Source organism: Diorhabda carinulata, chromosome 2, assembly GCF_026250575.1.
Source record: "Diorhabda carinulata isolate Delta chromosome 2, icDioCari1.1, whole genome shotgun sequence".
Classification (NCBI taxonomy): domain Eukaryota; kingdom Metazoa; phylum Arthropoda; class Insecta; order Coleoptera; family Chrysomelidae; genus Diorhabda; species Diorhabda carinulata.
Genome location: NC_079461.1, coordinates 34,711,283 through 34,735,518, shown reverse-complemented (window position 1 = coordinate 34,735,518; position 24,236 = coordinate 34,711,283). Strand labels below are relative to the sequence as shown.

General features: G+C 32.4%; 1 protein-coding gene across 5 annotated transcripts in view; it reads left to right on the top strand.

Moving 5' to 3' along the window:
* The first annotated feature begins 4,193 nt into the window (after positions 1–4,193).
* Positions 4,194–24,236, top strand: part of LOC130903969 (probable G-protein coupled receptor 158) — a 47,251-nt gene continuing 27,208 nt past the window's right edge. For 3 of the 5 annotated variants that reach the window (XM_057816438.1, XM_057816435.1, XM_057816434.1), the window contains exons 1-5: positions 4,200–4,389; positions 9,436–10,005; positions 15,634–15,767; positions 20,085–20,247; positions 22,388–22,456. In XM_057816438.1, coding sequence (XP_057672421.1) covers positions 9,478–10,005; positions 15,634–15,767; positions 20,085–20,247; positions 22,388–22,456 — 894 coding nt within the window. In that variant the 5' untranslated portion in view covers positions 4,200–4,389; positions 9,436–9,477. Of the gene's footprint in view, positions 4,390–9,435; positions 10,006–15,633; positions 15,768–20,084; positions 20,248–22,387; positions 22,457–24,236 lie in introns of all 5 variants that reach the window. The other 2 variants (XM_057816436.1, XM_057816437.1) reach the window with 2 other exon arrangements.

Below are 24,236 nucleotides of genomic sequence, written 5' to 3'. Positions count from 1 at the left end.
ATTGGGAAAACGATGAAAAACTGATAGATAGTGTCAGGTACTTTCCATATTTTTATGACAAAAAGGACCCATACAGGAAATTTCTATTGGATTATCAGTCATTTGTAATTAACCATAATTTACTGGATAAAAAAATACCACCACTAAAGTTTAGCTTCATTTAGAGTACGTTTTTTAATTGATGATTATAAATAATAAAATTGCATATATTATTTATGTGTTCGTAAAATCTGATAAATCCATAAAAATCTTTCAAGCCCTCAAATCAATATCTAGTCATAAAACGACAATAAAAATTCATTAACTAAAGATATGATGCTTTATTTCTTTATTGTCCCTTATCGATCACAAATTATAAAAAAATATGGTTCGAATTTACCAGATAACATAATAAACAAAAAAAAAATTTTTGACTCATATTTTAGTAGATTTAACAGACATGTACGCACAGCTAGGTGTGAAAATTTTTGTTTGTAATAATAAACAATCCATGATCAAGAAATTTATAACATGTTGAGTATTCCCTAATCAATTTTAGAAACTATTTTCATTTTTCACACTTCTTAAAAAATTATAATTAACAATTCGAATTATTAGAAATTTAAATCTTCTTATTCAATCATTAATAAATATCTATTTTGATTTTCGAAGTGGGATTGTGGCAAAATTAAACACCAAAGTGTACTAAATTTAATATATTCCGAGCTTTTGAATACTTATGTATAACAATAATTGAATTTACTCACAATCATTAGATTTGCGGCGGTTTCAAACTGTGCTATTTCTGTAAAAAGCATTAAATTCAATATTCAAAATTAATCGATTGGAATATTCAAATCGTTATAAATTTTCATTGGTTAGATTATGAATGACGTTGAATTTTTATAGGTTAAGTCGTTGTAAGTGAAGTTGAACTTTATAGGTTAGGTGAGGTTAAATGGTTGTCAAACGCGTTGAATTGTTTTTTCAAAATTTAAAAGAACAGTATAGAATTTTGTCAATTCATTGAACCAGGTCATCTGAAACGAAAGATTTGCATCCTTGGCCCCCTCCATCATGCCAACTTTAAACTTTCAACACCATCACTCATGAAGTTTTCTCCATACACACGACTCATTCTCTGATTTATTTCTGCATCACTATGGCCTTCAGCCTATAGAAAACGAATCACACTTGGCGGACATGTTTACGTAGCTGTAGCACAACGCCGACTGACGCTTGAATGTCAACGATAGGGGAGTGAGTAGGACGAGAGCTTCGCAGTCGCCTACAGCGCAAGGATAATTGGATATATGTATCAAAATAAAAGATTTCGACTATTCACCTCTGAAATAATTTCGAAATTCAATATTTCGAAAATGTATTTCGCCGTTTTTTAAAGGAGAAAACAACTACTTTCCTGGCTAATGCCTCGACCTTTTTGTCGATATTAACATCCCCAATGGATCGCAATTGCAACGAAAGATTGTAGCTACTGACTAGTTTCGACGTTATTACGTCTTATCACAGTAGTTTAACAACCCTTCGTTCGGGCTTGAGACACGAACTGAAGATAACGTCAAAGAGCGTCGCTATTTGGTGTTAAACATTCCTCAACGAACGCTATTATATGTATTTGAAATCTAGAGATCAAACGTTCCAAAAAGCTCAATTTTAATATCAATTATAGTGAAAGATTTATTTAATTTGCGTTTATTGAGAAATGAAAGTTTATCAGACTAGTAAGACATGGATTTTATCAGGTAAAGGTAGAGTATATTTCATATTTGTAAATCAATTTTATATTATTATTTTAAATTAAATTAGATTCTCAAAAAACTATAAAGTTACGTTACTAAAGTTTAGATTATTTGTTCGAATGTCATTGCATTTCAGATTTGAGACATTACTTAATGTATTTCTATTGAGTTAATTGGGTTTTCCATTAAATCACTTGTTTGAGTAACAAGCTTCTTTAAAAAAAAGATAAAAAAGACGCTAATGTCCACTTCAGACAAGCAGCACGAGTATCCTTAGAATTATCCTTTTTATATACGACAATTACAAAAAAGAAACTTCTGTCATTACATTCACTGTACGACGACTGAAGCATTTTCCTCGTCTCTTCATGTGTAAATAGCCGTTGAAGTGAAAAATTTCTTGTTTCACAACAAAAAAACAACAACAACATCAAGGTATTTTAATTAATTTAAGCGAGCGTTTTCGAATCGAGATGGTTACTTAGTAAAAAACTAATCTCGAGTTTAACGTTATTACAAACAAGGGAGAATAAGTAAAATAGTATATCTTGTACGAGAGATAACATTATTTTAGGAAAAAAAACAGAATAAATAGCTTGCGGAATTCATATTTTGATAATGAAGCTGATACTTGTGGGATTGTGGCAATAAAATACCAAAGTGTACTCTTTGTTTGATAAATATTCACCACACAACAAATCATAGTTTCGCCCTAGGTGCTAATCAGTTTGGGTGTTTAATACACACTTCTCTGTGGGTGGAAATCTGGATTTCTACTTTGACTACAGCAGTAGTATATTTGGATGCGATTATCTAAAATATCAAAAGTGAGCTGCTCAAAGATAAGTCACTGTTACACCTTTTTGAACGCACCCTTGAAGCACAATTGAAAAAACTTGATTAGACGCTGACTGGCAGACTGGTCCTTCAACAATGTAAGACGGTAAGCACCAAAGAGGAGCTGCTTGACTAGAAATGTTTCATTAAACCCCCGGAGCAAAAAAAAAACAATTTCGTCAGTGGTGTCACTTTAGTTTTGTGCCACACAAATGTGTTTTGAGGATAAGACAATAAACTTACTGAGATATTGTAAAACATTGACCAAAATTCAGCGAGCGACTGACCGACGAAGTTTATTCACGACCACGTCGAAAGTCAAATATTGACTGGATTCAGACATCAGTGATTATCACCCCATCCCTCAAGAATCACTTGCAGGTTGCAAATGCTTCAAGATCGATGATGAATGCCAATCAATGGATTGGTGGGAGACTTCTTCGACTTAGGAATAGAAAATCTGGCTTGAAAATTTTGTTTAAAAAAATGGAAACTATGTTGAAAAATAGATAACAATGTGAGTTGTTTAACGATATTTAAATTACCATAAAGCAAGTTTCTATTTATGCGACTACAAGAAAAAATTGACAAATCGAAACGAAATCAATTCTGTGCCAACATATGAGGCATAATAATTGAAACAAATGCAGTAAAAGGAAATGCACGTATGGAAATTCTATCACTGTATATCGAAGTTTTATTTGTTTTATCAAAACCAATAGATTTCTGCTGACATATAATTTTTCATTAGTTGTAGTGTTTGTTTGATTTGAACATTCCAGTTCTCTTGTTCGTGTGTTAAAAATCCAGCTACACGGTGTTTTTTGGTTAATTGAGAAGCAGTTTCAGCTACATTGGTAATAATTTCAGTATTTCTTCAAATATTTCGCACGGTTTCTGAAGTTACTTTTACGTTTCGAGCTTCAACTAAACTCTTGTTGAAGCCTTTACATGTCTTCTTTATCAAGCTTGCAGTTTCAAAAATCTTTGTTGTTGTTGTCGACGGTCGATCTTGCACTGACCTTCTACCACATCTTCCGGTCTATTTACATCTCGCAACTACCCGGAACATTTGGTGGCACAGTCTGGGAATCGCCACTTGAAAGTTAAATGCACTTCCATGTAATCGGTCCAAAATAACGTTTTGTTCGAATATTTAGGAACCGTACTTCTCAGAGCGATTCCCACAGAGAGTAAGTGACTTCAAACTTTTCTGTGTCTATCGATATTAACCTGGATACATCGGTCCTTGAGAAAGCTACTAAGTCAGTCGATAAGTTAGGACGACAAACCGTACGAATTTGTTGTCGTGCCAAACCTTGTCAAAAGCCTTTGATATTTCAAATAATCAATTTAAAATGCGATTAAATTTTTTAAATGAATGTATATTAATATAAAGTCTGAATAATTTTCAACTAATTCTGTAACTAATCTGGAATCATTGTAACGGTGTAACTGGTAAAAAATTAAAGAAAATCTTAGACGTTATCCTGTCCTCTTTGGAAACTTTCGATGTTTTTCCGTTAATTGGCGTTTTCCCGCCGGTAACTATGACGACGCGAGGTCGATTTGCGCAGAGCTTTTCCATATCCGATCGCTTTCCCAGATGATCTCACCGCACACACTTCGAATTCAGATCACGAATACACCGCGTCGTTTGTTAGTTTTCCGTCAAACGTTATCACAGTATGATACTAACGTGAGTTTAAGTTCTAACGATGATTACGACGGGGAAATACATTGACGTTATGTGATGTTAGTGCGACAGTGAAAATCGAAAACTGTCGCTTTTCTCTTATTGGTTTCTCTTTAAGTGAGTACTAGTTTTTTTTAACCCCTTCTCCGAGATCTTTCGCCCTAGAACGTAGAACTTTAAAATAAACCGCGTATAAAACATGCTGGGAATTAATATCTCATTCAATATATTTAGATTATTTTGTAACTTGGATTATATACCGATTTAATCCGAAATGAATAGAAGGTAAACAGTTACGTTATTGAAGATGATAATTTCGTTTACGAAACGAGTGTGGTATATAATATCCGATTCTAGAAACTCGAATTAAAGCTGGGTGTTAGTTTTAAATAGACAAATCTTTCACTGTATACAATTTTTAAGGAGATACTTTTGTTTTTTCCAGCAAAATAAACTGAAAGTGTTAAGTTTATTTTCAATTAAATTGAATAATTACCTCGTTTAAATAAGTTGAAGTATCTATGAAATTTCATGGGCATAAAGCAATATTAAATCTTTTATTTGATTGCAATAAAGATGTTATTGAGTTTCCACGCACACATGACTTGAATTGCATTATTTTTTTCTTCTTCTTTTATAGTTGAAATCCGTTAAGGTCTTTACAATATTTTCAAGGCGATTGAACCGGATTATACTAAATTTAGAACATCAACTCGGGTTATTTTTGTTTTTAATACATAAATTTTTATTCATCCATATAGAAAATAAATTATGTTTGTTTTGATTATTTTGTGTTAACGTTTCTTATTTCTTAGAACCCTTTTAAATGTTTTTGTTGCTGAATTGATGGTTCAATCTTGGGTATCTTCTGATCAATACAACATGTAAAAAATTGAAGTCGATCTTTATGTAACTCAATGTTTGCTGCAGATCTATTAATCACACATCGATAGAATGTCCAGCCAATGTCTTCTTACCAACGGCGTCCCGTCAGGAATCCTGTTAGTCCTTACAAAGATTACCTTCTCTAGTTATAGCTGTACATTATCCTAGTGACTAGTTTTACCCCCATATACCTTACGGTGTATGATGAAAATTCCTTTTTAAATCAATTACGTATATTTTTGTATGGTGTTTTGACGCCATTAGTTTCAACAGCTTAGTTTTGACGTAATTTTTTTCTCAAAGCTTAACTTTTTCGGTAAAGTTTAGTTAATTGATTTGTTTAATAACCTAATTAACAAACAACCTGTGTTGTCTCAAACATTCGTTTTTTTACTGAACTTAATGTTGATTAATACTACTACATTTATTTGTTTGAGGAGCGTTTTGTTAACCTAGTTGTCGTCTTCAGAGAATAAGACTTTTTATTATAATGAGTTAATGATATTCATTAAACCGATAGGAATTTATTTTAATACATTGCGTATTCATGTCAATATAATTTGTTTCAATTTTATTTATGTCTATGTTTAACAATCGTTTTTTAATATAAAATAAAGATTGTATCTACCATAGAGCGATATATTGATATTTGCCGAGGAAGTCAATAAATCGTGGAGGTTTACAATTAGCAAATATATATTCAATATAATACAAGACTATTTCATTTTTCATATGTCGAACAGGAAAATAAAACATATATAGTATTCACGTAGATGATAAAGATTTTCACCAAATATGGAATTTCTATAAAAACTGTTTCAATACTTACATGACTTGGAGGGCTTTTACATCGTTTACAGAACATGAAAGCCTCATAAATACCGAAAAAATATGCTACAACTAATGGACAATGTTAATCAAAGGTAGGTAGATCAGCGCAATTCTTTTAAACATGGGGTATTTAGTTTCAAAATTTTCTCGAAAGCTTCATATTAGTATAAGCCATAGAAGACATTATACATTATCCGAATATTTCAAAAAACAATACAATTACAAGTGCCTTGTACTAATATTGATGCTGTTTACATAGGGCAGACATCTCAGTATTTAGAAAATAGATTAATAGGTCATCAATATGATAAAAAGAATAAAACTTCATTAACGGACCGTGAAAAATAAAAAAAGATTCAAAAATTCTTGGAACGGAATATAATACATGAAAAAGAGAATTTTTATAAATATCTCACAAAGAAAAAGCTATAAATGATAAAAAAGACCTTGATAACTTCAGTGGAATTCATAGTTCTATTTTGTAAATTCTAATAAAACTAAAAATAATTTAATTGATTACAGCTATATATTTGAGATGTAAGGACTAAGGAAAATTCATTTTTCTTGTCAGAACACAGTTTTAGTTTGATTTTATTCTTATTTTGAAATTCATGATTTAAGTGATCTATTGATTAATATAAATGTACAAATTGTCAGTGTCAATTTTAAAACAGAAGTGACCTAAAAACGAGAACATTTAGAAGCATTATTATATCAAAAGGTCTAAGAAATAAGAAACTTGTACTATTATCTGTACCTAAGGATGATTTACTAAATCTAAATACTTTTGAACCATATTTCGACAAATAAAAACCATAACGGATCCTCTATGATTCTTTGAAATAGGATTTACATCTAAAGTTCCTCCTGTTTTGCGCTGAGATCAGTTTCCAAAGAACTTAAATTATCCACCTCTTCAACAGTCTATTATGCCCTTATTGAGTCGCAGCAGGGTTCACTGCAGGGACTTCTTAAAAATTCATCTTTGAATCCGTCTGCCTAATTCGTAAGCACGTTTCTCCAATTTCAGAATTCCACTCCACGTTCAGAATTAGTTAAGGGCTCAATATTTTACAATACAAAAAATGCACAATCACTTGCCGATTGAAATCAAATCGATACCATCTTTTCCCGCGTTCCGCAATAATTTAAGGGCATATTTACTGGAAAGTCTATCTTTCATTACTCGAAACAGTGCAGGAAGTTTTTTGTCAGTTCCTTCCTTTGACTGTAAGAAAGAGTGCAATATTCGGCAAATAAGATGGGTGGTCCAACACTGGGATCTTGTAATTGGTTAGAAACAGATTTTGCACTATACTCACGTTAAAATTATCATGTAAAGTTCACCGCACAGATTATTTATCAAACTTTTTCGATATTTTCATCATTTCGTCCATCTTGAAAACGCCTAAGCCACCCAAAAACACGTGGTCCCGACAAACATTCATTACCACACACTTTCCATAAATTATAAGTTTCAGCTGCAATTTTTCCAAGCTCCAGCTCAATCACTTCGGGCAAAACATAAAATCGACGGCAACGGCTACACTGATTTGTCTATAAACACGGTCGACATTGCATTCGAAAGAGTACCCTTCAGCTTAAATAGCTGAAAGTCGTTAAAATGACGAAAGACCCTTCAAAGTACTGAAATATTGTTAAGGATTACTGCGATTTCCAAATATCTAGACAGTTATAAAATTTGCAGGGAAAAGAGATATAACTCAAAGGCGATAACTTGATTATAGACACAGATAATGTAATAGTGAGTGTAGGTTTAGTGGTAGTAGTAGAGCAAGAAGTTATAAAAGAAAATTAGTACGAGGAGGCTATTAACTCAATTCAGAATAATTTTCCTACATTTTCTCATCCTCCCTACTAACAAACATACATCCGGCGATAATTATATTGTTACCAATCCACGTGTATATTTAATTCAATTATCAGTTGATTTCCACGCATTTTTAACGCTGGAGGATTTTACTGTTATTATATTTGCAAATAGTATCGACAATAAGTTTACATTAGCTGATATTTTTCTATAAGTTTATTGGCATCGTAAAAATTCCTTTGATAAAGAGACTTTACCATTTTTTCATTCTGTTACCAATATATATATAAATAATAATATTTTATAGAAAAGGTGCACGAACGGGAAACGCGCGGTGATTGAATACTTGCGTTCAAAAGACTTGACCTTGACACAATTTCAAAAAAAATTGGGGAAATCTGCAGAATGCCATGATGGGAAGGTACCTGTGAGTTTAAATGTTGTAGAAAATTAGTTGAATTGGTGAAAAATTTCTAAGAAACAGTTCAATTTGGTGAAAATTTCTTTTTTTTTTATTTAATTTAATGTTTTGGTCAAAAATTAAATTTTTCATGACTGATATTGTCAAAAATTTGCCTTTTGGTAATGTCACAAATTTGTGTCCTTCTCATAGTCAAAATACCGATTTTCTATATTTAATTTGGTCAAAATCTCAGTTAATTCTATATAAATTGGTTTTATTTTATTAAAAATTTGTTCTATTCAGTCCATTTTTGCTTTACTAAGATGAAAGTATCCAAAATAAGATACTGAAGTTCAGTGTAGGCAAAATTCCCGGTCTCTTGTGTTTAATTTGTTCCAAAATGTGTTTTTCTGAGTTAAATTTAGTCAAACAATTTGCGAATTTAATTTACTATTCGTTAAGTGTAAGTGCTAAGTAATTTTTTTAGCCACATCTTTAGCAGCGTTATTTCAATTCAATCAAAAATTTGAAAGCTATAATACGTGAAGGCATTCCTGTTCAAAAAATTTGAGAGTCACTCATTCAACGTGGTCGACCGCAGTCACTACGATCGAAAATTTTGAAAATGTAAAGCTGTAATTTTGGTAGATTACCTACAAATGAAAAGAATTTGCACAATGCAACAACAGCTCGATTTAGTTGGGTTTACAGGTTTTTGAGAAAATCTGCGTGGTACACGATTTCATTAGTATAATGATGATATTTGGTGTAAATTATTGGTTAGTAAAATTTTTTCTTCACAAATATATTAGAGAATTGACGGAAAAATGTTTTAACTTGAAATGATTCTTAAAATTTGATTCTATGTAAATATTAAAATAACAGAAAAACAAAAGTTCCATATTACGATTTTTTATATTATTTTGAAAGAAAATTGGTACTTTTTAATGAATAAAGGGGTTAATTTCTAACGAAAACCCGGTACGAATTGCGGTGTATTCGCATAGGGTGGTAATAAAAAAATGTGTACAATGTTATTAATCATTACGGCTTCTTCAAAACGCTGATGGGTAATAAATCATTTTCCAACGTGTATAATTATGGAGGGTGTGGTATAAGGAACTCGAACTATTTGTTTTATGTTTCAAAAGCGTTTTCTTTCATGTAAATTTACTTGAATATCTAATTGATCGAACTGTAATTTTTGTTTCAGATGTTCTCTGGATTGATGAGTCACCTTTGAAATAATGACGGAATGAATGCAATCTTCTTCTACCTTCCGCTTTTTTTGATATCGGCTCGCGGCGAATATCCCAATAATCATGATCATTGCCAAAGCCGAATTCTTCCTAACCCAACCATTCCAACCCGACTGAACATAAACTTAAATTATCTTCTAGTAGATATAAATAAAAAGTTTGGGAAACTGAATAATATAACAGCGTTGTCTAGAGAAATCCTCCAGAACGATAAAGTACTGGGCGTTATTTTTTTCTCTAACGCGCATAATTTGTTGGCTTTAAACGTTTCGAAGAGACTGAAGATTTTCTATAATAGAACTGCAGAGACGGAAACATTTTGGGAATCCCTTAATGTTACGAAAAATGGATGGGGGAAGGCTTTTAAAGACTGTGATTTTTTGAAAACGTGGGTTTACCCGTTTACCTTAACAACTTTCAATACAACTATAGGGTTGTTTATACAAGTCGACTTAAATCAATGTGATGATGGACTCGCTGACATATTTAATGGTAGTCATAACTGTAATAGAGAAACAATGCTAGTAAGTACCGAAATTTTTGTCATTCTATACTTTTGTATCATCGGGCATAGAGCTGAAGTATATAAATCTTACTTAGTCGTAACAAACTGTTGTCTTTATTCCAACAAATCTTAAAATGTGTGGCTCAAATCGAATAGACCCCAAGTGCATTGTAATTCATAAATATACAAATTAAGTCGAAGAAAAAATACGTAATGTCAAGATTCCCAACAACTATAGGCAACACTGTACTAACTCAGTTGGTAAAATAAGGATGATTAGCGAAAATTTGAAGCGTTGTCTTTGAAATTGATTTTTATTTGAAATGAGGCGTTTGGTCAGCATTCGTTTTTATTATTTCGCTGATATATTGAGGGTAACTTCCCTTCCAAATTAGGTACTATCTAAACGTCAAGAAAAAATTGAACCATAAAATTTTCCACGTGTTAAACTAATATCCACGTTAGGTTTAGAAAATCAATTTTATTAGAGACAATCCAGATAACTTCTTGGGAGTCATAATTGGGGGTAAAGCAGCTACTATAGTCAAGAATATTTGTGAAAACTTCAGTCTACAGGCAATTTGTTATTTATGGAATACACACATATAACAAATATTCTTCACGATTCGTCGAAATTTTCCATCCCCATTCTGCATAAATGTGGTTGAATATCGTTGATCCTAGATTGTAATTTCGAATGACTCCATAGAAAGAAATCTAATTGTGTTAAATCCTGCGATCTAGGGGACCCAATTCTGATCACTGAAACGAGAAGCTACACGGCCTGGAAATACGGTAATTTTGGCAAAATCAGCCTCATTTTCGAAAAAGTATGATCCAATTATGCCTCAAGTCCAAAATGCACATCAAACAGTATTATCAGAATCCTAAAAACGGCGAATTTGACGATTAACAACGTTATTTTGCTTGAGAAGTCAGCTTGGTGATTAGGCTTCAGTTGTTATGTCAATTGCTGTTTCAATATTAATATTTGAAAGACTTCTTTTCGGTGAGTGGAGATTACGCATTGGTATAACAGCTCTTCCACTATTTAAACATGATATTGATGAAATGAATTACGTCTAGTAGGTGTACAGATGATATACCAGTTCTAATATGTCATTGATCGTCAATAGTATCCAAAATAAGTTTTTGATCTGGCATATTTATTCAAACAGAACGTTCTAGATTCACATTAGGCTCTTACAAACCTATCAAAGAACCTTTCTTGAGTACGGTGATGATTTTGCGCGATAGAGATTACGTGTTCCATAAGGAGATTTACCTTTATAGGAACGATTCTGTTTTGTGTTCCGATCGTTTCCGGGACGGTCTTTACTATCATTTAATATCATCTTAACACTTCCTAGAACAGTTTAGCTTAGAAGATTGGTAAAAACTAAGCCAGCTCTTGACTAATTTTGTAAATAGCACTGTTGAAATTACCTTCAGACTCTGAGGATGATAATTTGGTTATCGAAACGCATGTTGAGTAGTTTAAGTTGAAGAACTGCTGAGATAATAATTTATTTCGAAAATTTTGTTCCTACTTTGAACCCCAGTGACTCCTCAAAGTCCCAAAGTCTCGTGGATGATACCCTGTATATATATACTCGATGTAGTCGAATAGCCTATGGTACACTTCATAAATTTTAATTAGTTTTCTTATTATACAAAAGAATTCGGTGCTGTATAAATTAATTACTCTTATTTACATAAGAAAGGATGGTTTTATGGTCTCGTCGTACTAGTCTAACAAACCCCTTAACTGACTCTAACCTAACCTCAAATATGGAGATTAGTATCGATTTTTGTTTGGGTTCGTTTAATTGTTTTACATTCCCTCTGGATTGAGCGGAAAACTCGAAAATCCTTTAGAGAAAGAATTTTATTATAAAAGTACTACTAATCAAAGGAATAATCACATCTAAAAATATTTTATTCGTATCTTAAATCATTGTTTTACATTTATAGTAAAAAATGTAAAATCTAGAAAATTTTGATTCGGATAAAAGTTTACCTTTTGACTTTAATTAAATTCATAACGAAAACTGAAATAAAACCCACGCTTACATAAGAATAATGGTTTCAATTAGTTACGTACAAACAATTTTGAACACAAACACATTTCTTTGAAGCTTTCAAAGCAACGGTGTGATGATTTTGAAAATATATATTTAACGGAACCTACCTGTTAATAATCGCGCACGGATTTCCAAGTGTAATTAGCTGCAGTTATAAAATGCATACGAATATTTCACAATGATATGTAATTTTAGATTGCCCCATTCTATTTATAGACTTAAAACAAGCTGCAGATCCCAAAAACATTGATAGAGCTCACCAGAATGATGATGACTGAGTGTAAATCAGAGGGACTGCAAGCTGCTAGGTAAAGTTATTACTAAATACGTCCAAATATGAAGAACCTCTTGAAAATAGAATAGAAAATAGAAGATGAAGACACAGTTCATCAATGCACTTTACAGCGTTGATTTAATCGTTTTTATTGTGGAGATTTGAGGCTTCTAGTTCGTCCTCTACCTGGATGTGTTATTGAGGTTATAAGGAAAGCAGTTTTCCAACATCTTCCGATTTCTGAGCTGTTAGTTTTCTCTCCTGCGTTTCCTTATCTATGTCCTTTCTTCGGCTTCTTCGTGGTAGTCCTCTTCATCTTTTCTCTTTAAATATTGATCTTTCCAAACATCAGAAGCTCCATATACTGACGCTTCGAAATATGAAGATAATCGTTCAGTTGGATCGTCAGTGGTTGGGGCAACTGGCTACAGAAACTCTTGTCTACATAAAGAGTAGTTCTAAATCTGCTCTGGTTCACTGAGCGCTATAAAAAGATCTTTTCTATCTAACAGTGAATCTTGAGGGGCCCAAAATATTCTGATTTCCATCGTCTATAAATATCATATCAACAAAAATTAAACAAATTTAGATTGAACAAAATGAACGAGGATGTGTCTGAGCATTCCATAATTTCCGACCTCTAATTCTATGCAAAAATATTAGTAGACGTACTAAAATAAAAGTGTACAAAACAGCAATAACATCAACAGTAACATATAGAGAAGAAACGTTGAATCTAACAAAACCCGATGAGGAAAAACAAAAAATATATGGACGCTGAAATTAGAGAAATCTTAAATGAAACTATCACCAGATTTGTAAAATCGCAGCGAATACGATGCCTACTAGGACACAAAACGAATGAAAAATAATAGTTAAAGTTAAAAGAATAATAAAATGGAAACCCCGAGGAAGTTCAAAAAGCCAATGGGAAAGTTAAGTAGCAAGTGATGTCTTATATATCTAGGACTTTTTTATGTAACAATGAATCTTGAGGGCCCAAAACTAATTCGGCATAGTCATAACAACATTCTGATTTCTATAAATGTCACATCAACAAAAACACGCAGCACTTTTCATATTTCCATCTGTATATATTCGGATTGAATCGAAATAAAACTTTTGAAACTACAAATTTTACATAAATAATGAAATATGTCGAGGTTTTACTCCTTTTTAGTAATTTATTTTTACTGTAGAATTCTCGACAGTTTTAAGATTTCTTTATGAAAATTTATTCGTTATACCGACCCACAATAGCGGAAATACTTGGTTGGAAGATCTATATGCAGAAAAGTTGAAAAAATATACTTTCAGGTACGTTAGGTTATAACATCGAGCATCACGGTCTACTCGTTTATGAAACTTCAACTAAAACAACTCATAATTATACGGGAATATGTTTGATGGCATTTTCTAGTATCTGCTTTGGATTGAAACAATATTTATCAAATTTTTATTAATATATCAAATATCCAAAGAAACGTGGTGCTCTTAAAAAATCTGTACATCGTATAATAATAAATAATGTAATACTTAATAATGAGTGGTTTGCCGTTTGTTCGTTTGCATAAAAAAAAAGATGGAGAATTCATATCATGACCGATATTTTCTCTCTAGCCTACTTGAGAATTATTTATCGGTATATCCCTACAACCCGAGAGAATCGATCGATACGAGTAGCAGGTTTGAATAGATTCCTTTCTATTGTTTTCACACCTCTTTTGAAAATACCCAAGCGAAGCCGATAATTTTTCATACAAACAAAATTTAAATCATTTTGACAATAGCTATTTTCGGCGATAGGGAGTTTCATGGAAAATATCACAAATTTTCGATCATTTTTAAATTTTTGAATTCCTAAAAAGGTTTATCAACGCAATTTCTATAAACTTGATGAATGTTTTGGACTATCACCTCCAATACCTTGTTTTTATTTGCAGAAATATTTCTGAAAAAACAATTTTTTGATGTCTCATTTATCAGTGTTTATATTCACCAGGATTAATTTCGAAGATCATCTAGGAAAGATTCCTTATTGTAAAGGAGCCTAGGTGAAAACTATAGCTCACATTTTTCGCCTAGCTCAAACAAAAAGAAAAGACACAATAGGTAATTAAAGTCGCAGTGCTTATACAGATTTATTTCAATTCATTACCTACTTGCAGCAAAAAAAGTACGTCCAAAGCAAACGTTTTCGGTCTATTTATATAAATCTTCAAGTTAAATTCAATGTATAGTGTATTGGTTAGTGATTGTGACCAATTGTTGCATCTGCAGGCCAATTTCGTCTGGAATAGGCCTCTAGATCTGTTGTACAAGACTTTTCTTGGCACTCACTGAGATGTTCGGCGGTTTTTTAGAGCTAGCGCGTAAGCATACAAGCTCTTCTTCTTAGCTAATCTTTGCTTGATAAACCGCCATTTTGTACTAGTTGATAGAATGAGAAAGCAATATCTTGATGAGTTGATGGCTTCTCGAGAAACTTATGAAAGGCGTAGACTCTAGAAAAAGAGTTATACCGCGTTTTTTCATCATTTCTTTTCACTCCAGTGTGTCCGTCATATTATATTGACTTTTTTATAAAGCATATGAGAATCATCACATCCATGGACACCTTACATTATTTTAAAATACTCAGATGTCCATTAATGCTGCTGGAGTTCCTGTTCTGTTCTTTGTATGCTTTTATTGTCCACTTTACTGATTCACTTCCTATAAAAAATCTTCAGGTCTTCCTTTGCAGCTTATCTACGGTTGTTTTCCTAATTTTGGTTTTGTTCTTGATCATCGTATTAAACCTGCATAGCTTATGGGGTTAGTTCAATCCCGTTCATTTTGAGGGGTCTTGAATGTTGAGGGACCTATGCTATGTTAGATAATGACCTTGATGGATGTATCAGAGAAATAATTTACCCCACGTGTGAATATTGATATACCAATCTAATCTAACAGATCCGTACAACGATAATAAAGAGATTCAGCGTTGGACTGTCTTGTTAAAACTTCAATACGAATCGCGGTGCTGGGGATATACTTCCCTGTACTTAAAGAACGTAGAGGTCCACGTAGAAGATTTCCCATTGTGCATGTAAAGAAAAAAGCCGTGTGATCTCAACGTTCAGTTTGTAAACTCGAGTTTTTCTTTCAATTTTGATTCTTGTGTGAACATTTTGTTACGATTTTGGAGTTATAGAAGTGTGTTTAGCTCTGAAATACTGGAAGAGATCATTTATCAGAAATTGAGATTTGCATTAAGATTTTTCGAATCTTTTTGTTTATTTTTCAGTGTTTACGAAATGGACCTCCAATGGAAAAGAATGGAAATTATCGATGCGTTTGTCGAAAAGGATACTACAATCGCAGAGATAATTTTTCGTGGAATGGTGAAGATATAGAAATCAGAAGTATTGATATTCCTCGGTAAGTATAGTCACAATCACTGTTACATTGTTCTAATCGTTTGTTTTCCATAAGTTAATTATAAAAGTTTTCTTGAAAATCACGTCACATCCTTCGTGCAATAAAAACTATCACGAACTCATGGTTAGATGGATCGTTTTCTAATGTCCTTGGTACTATGGAAGTTAAGAATTATTAACAGGATTCCTTCTTGGGTACTGAGGCTAAATATCAATGAAAATATTGTCAATTGTTGTCAAGTAGATCTCTAATTTCCTTCCTTCCTTTAATTACCGAACCATCTTCAGATGAATTCCATTCTTTTGGTTTTCTTCGATCCTATTCCAGACTTATTGAAACTGTGCTTCTTTAGCGGTAACAATTTGTTGACTAAACACCATATTAATGTTCAATGTTTAAATTATATTCCTAAAATAGTTCAATTCATTTTGAGATATGAAGAAATCAGTGATGGCACTTCAAAATATTAGATTTGATAGAGAATGTACTTGAATATTGAAATTTTGCTTGGCTAATATAATTGAGAAAATCTGCAACACTTTGGATCATTTAGACTATCAATATCTCACAAAAGGCATATTACCATAGGAATAAATGTTTTTCTAAGCTTCGAAATCGAATTTACGAACGCATTTTCATGAATTATCACCTCCATTATTGTCAAATCTATTTTTAATTATCCACAGGAAGTGACCCTGAAACGTAATTACCTAAGGTCTCCGAGAAGCTTGCGGAAAACGATTATAACAACACATAATACACTATAAATAGCTGAATTTCGGAAAAAATATTCAAAATATTTTTCCTCTCTTAAATATTTCAACGGCTCTTTCAAGCGATAAAGAATTTATCGTGTTCAGCGACAAATATTGTAGACATGATTAATTATAAATTCTAGGTTTTTATTGGTCAAAATCTTTTTATTGCAATCCGTTGTAGTAGTATTATAAAATGAGCAATTAGTGGTCTTAATAGCTATTAAATGCAAATTTTTTATTAGTACATAAATCTCATTATAAAAACATCAATCGCTATAATTTAACAAACTAAAAATGAAATTAATCAGTCCATAAAATCATTTGTATTCTAGCGAATTCAATTATTTATATAATATTTTGATATAATCCACTACTGGGTTTTGATTTTGATTGTTTTTATTAGTACAACAGCTAGGGGGGTGGGTCTCGTAGACATCTCGTACTCCCCACAGTTTTATAATGTTTCCTGTTTTTTGACGAGCGAGTTTAATCGATTTTTCGAGCACAAATCTGGTCGGGTAATTTGTTATAGCTATAACTCTTAAATAAAGAGAGATATGAAAAAAAGTTACGGATAAAATAGTTTTGTTTTAAAAAGTTCTATATAAAAAGTATCCACAGTTTTTTGCGAAAAATCAATATTTAAAAAGTTATCGTCGATATAATGCAAAATTGACGTTTTGTCTCACTTCATCGGTTATTACTTGGTTCCTACATGATGTAAAAAGATTTAAAGCAGCTCATTTTCAACGCTAAAGCTTAAGCTTCAAAATGAGATGTAGTAGACCTTCTAAGTATCATCTATTCAAAAATTCCAGAAGTTTGAATGTACAAATTGTCATGAAAAAAGCACCGTTACTTGTTTATAAGGGTGTATAAGCATTTCTACCACTTCCAATTATGTTTTCGATCCTTTTAAACTGCGCGGTCAGAGACTGAAGTGCGCCTCCGCGATTACTTCTTTACAGCAAGTTTATGGTCTCCAAATAGATTAATAATAAAATATATTTAGTACTTCATTGTTTTCATAATCTGAGATAAATTATGAGGATTATGTTTTGGTGATGGTGAAGAATTGACTCCAAATAACCCTTAAATCGATAGCCGGAGTAATCCTTTGGGACAGAAAACACAGTTCCTATACTAGACATTCCTGAGGTCAGATATAGTTAGATGGATACGGACGAGAAGACGATGGAAGGCATACGTCGACAGAATGCATCCAAGAAGAAACCAACCACCAGAAGGTCAACAGGCAAACCTCTAAAGAGACGTACCGGAGCATTAATATAGAGATTGGAGAATTGAAGAATATAGAGCAAGCTCTAAAATAAGTGGAAATATTTTTTCTATTTTCTCAATTTGGTTAATCCATTGAATTCTACCTAATTCCAATATTTTCCGAGTCCTTTCCTAATTGATGTTTAATATATTTTCATTACAATTTGACTGTTTTTTAAAATTTCATTAATTATAGTTGTTTCATTATTTCTCTTTCATTTTCGTTTCCGTACTATTTTCATCAAATTCTTCATGTCAATTGCTTCAATCTAAGTACCGTGCTATCTCTAAATCACCCAGTTGTCTTTTATATGTTTTTTCTAAAATATATTAGATATATTACATTTTTCTTTTGGCCTAGGATCCTTAATATAGTTTAAAATGTGATAATTAGAATGTTTAAATTTAAATTTGAATTCGTAATTATCAAGATGTTGGGTATAATCGATGAGGTTGACAATTATGATGTATTCTAATAAATAGTTTCTGCTTTTCTATAGTTTTTGGGGGCTTCAATTAAAACGAATATATGGCACTGTAAATTCCAAATTACATATTATCTAATATAAATAAGAAAATGTGTAATAAAAATTATTTTATTCGATAAAATTCAGAATGGTAGAGCGGATAAAAATTTTTAGTTTATACGTAGTCATTATTGTCGTTTTTACCAGCTGATTTCGATGTAACTAGCTATAAAGACTAAATGTACGGAACATAATGGTTCTGTAAATACATTTATAATAACGTCGTTTTTTGTGACGTACGAGGCGGCGTTATTGGCATGTTGGGGGATGCTAAACATAATAGGGCTTCTTTTTTTCTTGTTTTTTTTACGGGGTTTTCCGATTATTGCACAATTTTTCACGTCAATATCAGTAATAAAATTTAAATATAAAGTATCCGGACGAAAAAAAGAAGAAGAATGTGCCATATTGCGATGAAAATGACAATTATGGACAAAACTACCAAAAATAAATTATTTGGAAATATAGATTCAATCTTCTAAATTATTCCAATTCTTCTTCATTAAATGAAAACATTTTATATCCAAATATTGTAAATTATTATCTTGTGTACAAAATAGAAGCACGAAGATAGAATTTTTGAATCTGTAAGTGAATATACTACGAGTTTATCTTCAAGCAAGGACCACTCTGGATCTTTTGACTGTATAACCATCAAATAGTGACCCCGTACGGAGAAAATAGTAACTAGAGTGTAACTTCACACAGTTCCACATGTCTTAGTATCCCAAGGTCCACGCGTACGGGTCCTACAACCCTTTGAAGTCCTACCTTTTGATCTAACGATATAATTTTCTAGTGAACTTGGGGCTCTAAGCTCGCAATGCTGAATAATGCATCCACCTGATGTACGGATGACTCCAGGTTGGCTGGAGGAATATCTGTAGATTTTCTTGGAAAATACACTACAAATCGATGTAATGTCATGTCATGTATGTTTTAAGCTTGTAATGCTACTTGTTTTGGTGCCCAGTCAATAAGGCAACGAACATAACAAAGAGACTATCAGATCTCTGAGAAGTCCGCTCGACAGACAGTCTAGATGGATAGGCGGTCTTTTAATTGGACATGGTCCTTCAAGACACTATCTGAAACTGTAGGCATCAGGAATACCGACGACTTTGTGTAGCTTCAAGTTTTGACCACCCATTTACTCAACTTTGACCTATGGAACTAACTCGAAGCTCAATACCAGTGTGTAATAGACATCGTGTCCTGATCATTTTATTCACTCTATAATTGATGTGCTTCGATTTCTATTTCTACGAGTAGATCCTAGCAAGTATTTCTATCATAATTTTATTTTCAAAATTCAATTTTCCAGCATTATAGGAAACTACATGGAATTAACTATTGAGATATTCCTTTTCGTTTGTTTCCTTACAAGGACTTTTCCAACAACTATTAGTGTAAGTTGTAAAGGACATAAATATTTCATTGGAATCTAAAACACCACAAAGAAAAGGACGTACATAGGATAAACATCTCAATATTTAGAAATTAGATAGAAAGATCATCAATACGATAAAGAATATAAAAACATTAGCAACTCACAAATCATCATACGTCCAATTTTAATAATTTGAAAATTTTTGAAATTATTTACGTCGAATCAAATTTTATAGGTCGAAACGTTAATTTTTATACATGTTTCAAAATTTCAAAAAACACCTGAAATCAAGACAATTTAGGAAGATATAAAAAGATCGAAGAAACGAGAAATTGAAAAAGTTTATCATCTATTGTTACAGATGTATACCGTGTCCTGAAGGATGTCAGTTCTGCGATCCATCCGGAGTTTGCGGAACTCGACAGGACGTTTATTTGAAAACCGTCATCTTGTGTATACAACTCATCTGCATGGCAATTACCGTCATTTTGGGCTTGATAGTGTTTAAGCAACGTAAAACGAAGGTAAAGGTTTGTTTTTGAACTTAATACGACGTATCTACATCAGTTTTAAAAGAAATAGAACTCACAGTTTATAGAAAATTGTACAATCTGAATAATAATTACAAATAATGTTTACATCAGATATTAACTATGTAATTGTTAGATATGTAATCATTTACAAAGATACAGCTTTACTTAATTCATTAGTAAGAAAATCTCATCAACAACTAACCTCGTATATCAATCAGTGATTCGATGCATTAACTAATAATCCTTCAATTATAATCTGCAAGACGTGTTCTAACAAATACAAGATGTAATTCAGCAACCTGGGGTGATTTTCTTTCGAATTTCATTCTTCGGTAGAACAAAAGGAATAAGTGAACGTCAGTCAATAAAGGATGTTTGTTCAGGATTATTTCTTGAGTGAGAGAAAGTACAGCGTAGAGAACAATTGTGTTTTGTTGATTATTCGTCCGAATATAAAGGCTATAGAGCTGAATTAATCATCATTTGCTGAAGTTTATGGTACGAAATAGTATTTTGTTTCATTAAGAGTAGTGATGAAGAAAGTCCAACAGAAAACGGATGTCTCAGAAAAGTTTATTTCACTTCACAGATTAAATATCTCCATTTTGTAAATACCAATTACATCGATGAGAACCAAAATTTTTTCTGGTGCAGCGGTTGAAATAAGAAAAAAGGTGCGACTAAGCAACAGTTACGGAATGGTCGATAAAAAAATGAAAATCCTGCTCTACCGATGAGTATTTCAAACTATATGCATGACAACAAAGAAGAGCCCATTAGATACAAATTGGAACTAGAAGGTCAAATAATACAACAGAGAATGAAATTGGAATTGACATAACCAGTCATGGGGATGTAGAAGACAAGTAGGCAGAGCAAATAAGGTGGATGTCTTCAGAACTTCAGAACATATAAGACAAGGAATAAAAGTACGAATTTACAAAGCAACAATCATATCTTTATATCGGAAATAATGCTGCAACATTATCTCTTGGAGATCACAAAAAAATCGGAAAGATCTAGGTGAAAACGTGGACGTGGATAACATTAATGGATGGCTATCAATAGAACTAACTTGTAAGTCGAAAGACAAACAATTGATTAGTAAAAATAGCTTGGAATAATCTCTAATTGGTGCAAGGGGTACGAAAGAGGTAAAGGGACAACTTAGATCCAGGATGAGGACAAATATAAAAGAAGGAATAGAAGATTATGGCGTATTATGGGAAAAATAAGAAATTTCAGTTTATATTTTTGGCGCCATGTTCGCCAATAGTCGTTATTACAATAACATCGATAGAGTTAACGATCCTGATTTATTTTGTTATGTTTGTGTTGAATGAATATTGAAAAATTAGCTTAGAATGATTACAAACACTGTGAGTTGTTTGTATTTTATTTTTTCGGTACCAAGATGAAGTGCTAGTGCCTCATAGTTTGTTCAACACGTGCAACAAGGGTTAATAGTGCCTATAGTATATAGCGTGGGAATCAACAATCGACATATTCTAATATTGCCTCAACAGAAAGAAGACCCTTCTAATTATTCAGAAAATGTTGCAATACCAGTTTCTCATCAGTTGGTGCAGCAATCTCAGTGGGAAGAAACTGAAACATTTACTTCTTATTAAGTAGATAATGACTTTGAGTACTGCAGGTAATCACCATTTCCACAGAATGACCTCATCAGAAACTTTCTAAGCAACGCGCTGAGTTGCAAGTGTCAATTATCGATAATCTTAACTGTCACTTAGACCAATTCCAACACAAATTAGAAAAACTAAGCAAAAAACGTTTTCACCAAGACACAAGAAGAATAGATACCAAGGAAAAGATAGCTGACTATTGCTATGGAATCGTAGGAGATTGTCCAAGGCAGTTTTATGCGGAAAAATAATACAAACGACAATTTCTTGATGTGCAACGTATCTCGAGAAACAGAATCAAGAGATTCTATGCTTACATGCTTACCAAAATGGTTACAAACCAGTGTAATTAGCTAGATTGTACTTTTCTTAAGGTAATGGAAATCATTTTCAGAATGTAAAAAAAGTTTACAATTCTCTAGTCAAAGTGGTATAAGAGATACACTCTGTATATACAAAATGTCTCATATAAATTTTATTTACAGGCTATTGCTTCTAGTATGTGGAAAATTCTAGAGACCATTCTATTGGGTATCTTCATATTATATGCAACGGTAAGTTGAATGGGTCTGAAAACGATGTCGCATTTGAATTTTTTAACGATTACGTCACCAGCGCCGATCGAGTTTCGCCCGCCAAACCACCCCACGTTGTTTTGTTTTACCAAGATGTCGAGGAGACAAAAATGTATCAATATCACTTTCACTGCACCATAATTCCAATAAAATCGCAGTTGAATCTGCTAATATATTTATTTAAACTTTAACATTTGGTATCTCATTATTAAGAGGTTCTGTGCACATAAAACTTCCTGTTTTTACCCCATGAAAGTCATTGTATCAATCTGTCTATTCTTGTGGTCTTTGGGGCAAGTTTCCTGAAGAACCCTTGCACAATTTCTATCCACAAATCAACTCTTTGTCATCAAAAGTCACTCTTGCCAATAGGATTTTGTTAAACAGGTCGCTCTCCTACACAAACGGCGCTGATGACGTAATACCTATTTGGAACGGATCTCGGATCTCCAGACTTCTAAACTTTGTAAGTTTATTAATACTAATTCTATCGTATCGTCATTGTGTTTGTATTCTCGTAGAATACAATTAAAATGACATTACATGAAGAATTTCTTTTCTACTTTATTAACAATAAATAATTTGAGATATTTGTCATCATTAAAATAAATCACCAGTCAGTTTTGATAATAAAAAATAATTTCCTCGCCTAAAACAATCAATTTTATCACCAGAACTAACTTTACTCAGATGAAAATTTTTAATCAAAATAAATTGTCAGATTTATAAACATCCAACTGCCATAAGAGATGTTTTCGACGAGGCAATTAACGGTTTCTATCTCTTTCCGTTCCAATCTGAAACTTCCGATCCTTAGAGACTGATACCAAAGAGCCTTTCGAGATACTGTTTTTTTCCTGCCGACTGCGCCAATCAAGAAGTGAGTCATTGTAAAAACGAGCGATGATGACTCACTAGATTTATGGTGTCGAGAAACTTCTTCGCACCGACAAAACGTATACGGTATAAGGAATTTGTTACAATCTGAGATATAAATAAACTTTATTTTTAATATTTATTAATATCGGGTTTGGAATATTACATAATGCGCCATGTATTTATATTTAAATAAAACTTTTAGTCCAGTCATTTTAGGATTTATTTGCAAAAAAATTCCTTGTGAACTGAATTTTTTTTTGGGCGAAAAATCGACATTGATGCACATCAATGCCCTCGGGAGATTGTCCTTCATATTATTCAAACTAGTTCTAGTACTCTAAACCTCACAAATACCGTGTACATCCTCAATAGGATCGTTGGGTTACAATTCCTTCCTGCGAAGTTTCTGCACGCCATCAGGACTTTTGTGGCTTCAGTGGTTATCATATTTGTTTCAGAGAAATTTCCTTTCTACTGTTAGTTCCAGATATTTCCCCTTTATTTTCCAGTCAATGTCTTGACCATTTTCTTTTGGTAGTTACCATCCAGTAGATGCTGCACGGAATAGTTCTGTGGTAGTTGAAGCAAGAATTAGCTGCAGCAAACCATATCAAGTTTCATTCTTTGCTATGGGATCCAAATAGTCCAATTTTCTTTTTTGGATGATATTATTGATCTCAAGTTGAGGCTTTATAGTTCTTATGAAGTATCAATCATTTAAATTATATAAATATCATAAAAGTCTTATAAAATTAACACGTTCGGATGTCAATGTCAATGTAACCTAACCTAACTTAATCTAACCAATCACGTATCTCAAATTTATGCCGATGAAGTTAAATTAAAAGGAATCAAAACTTAATTTACAATCGATATTTTT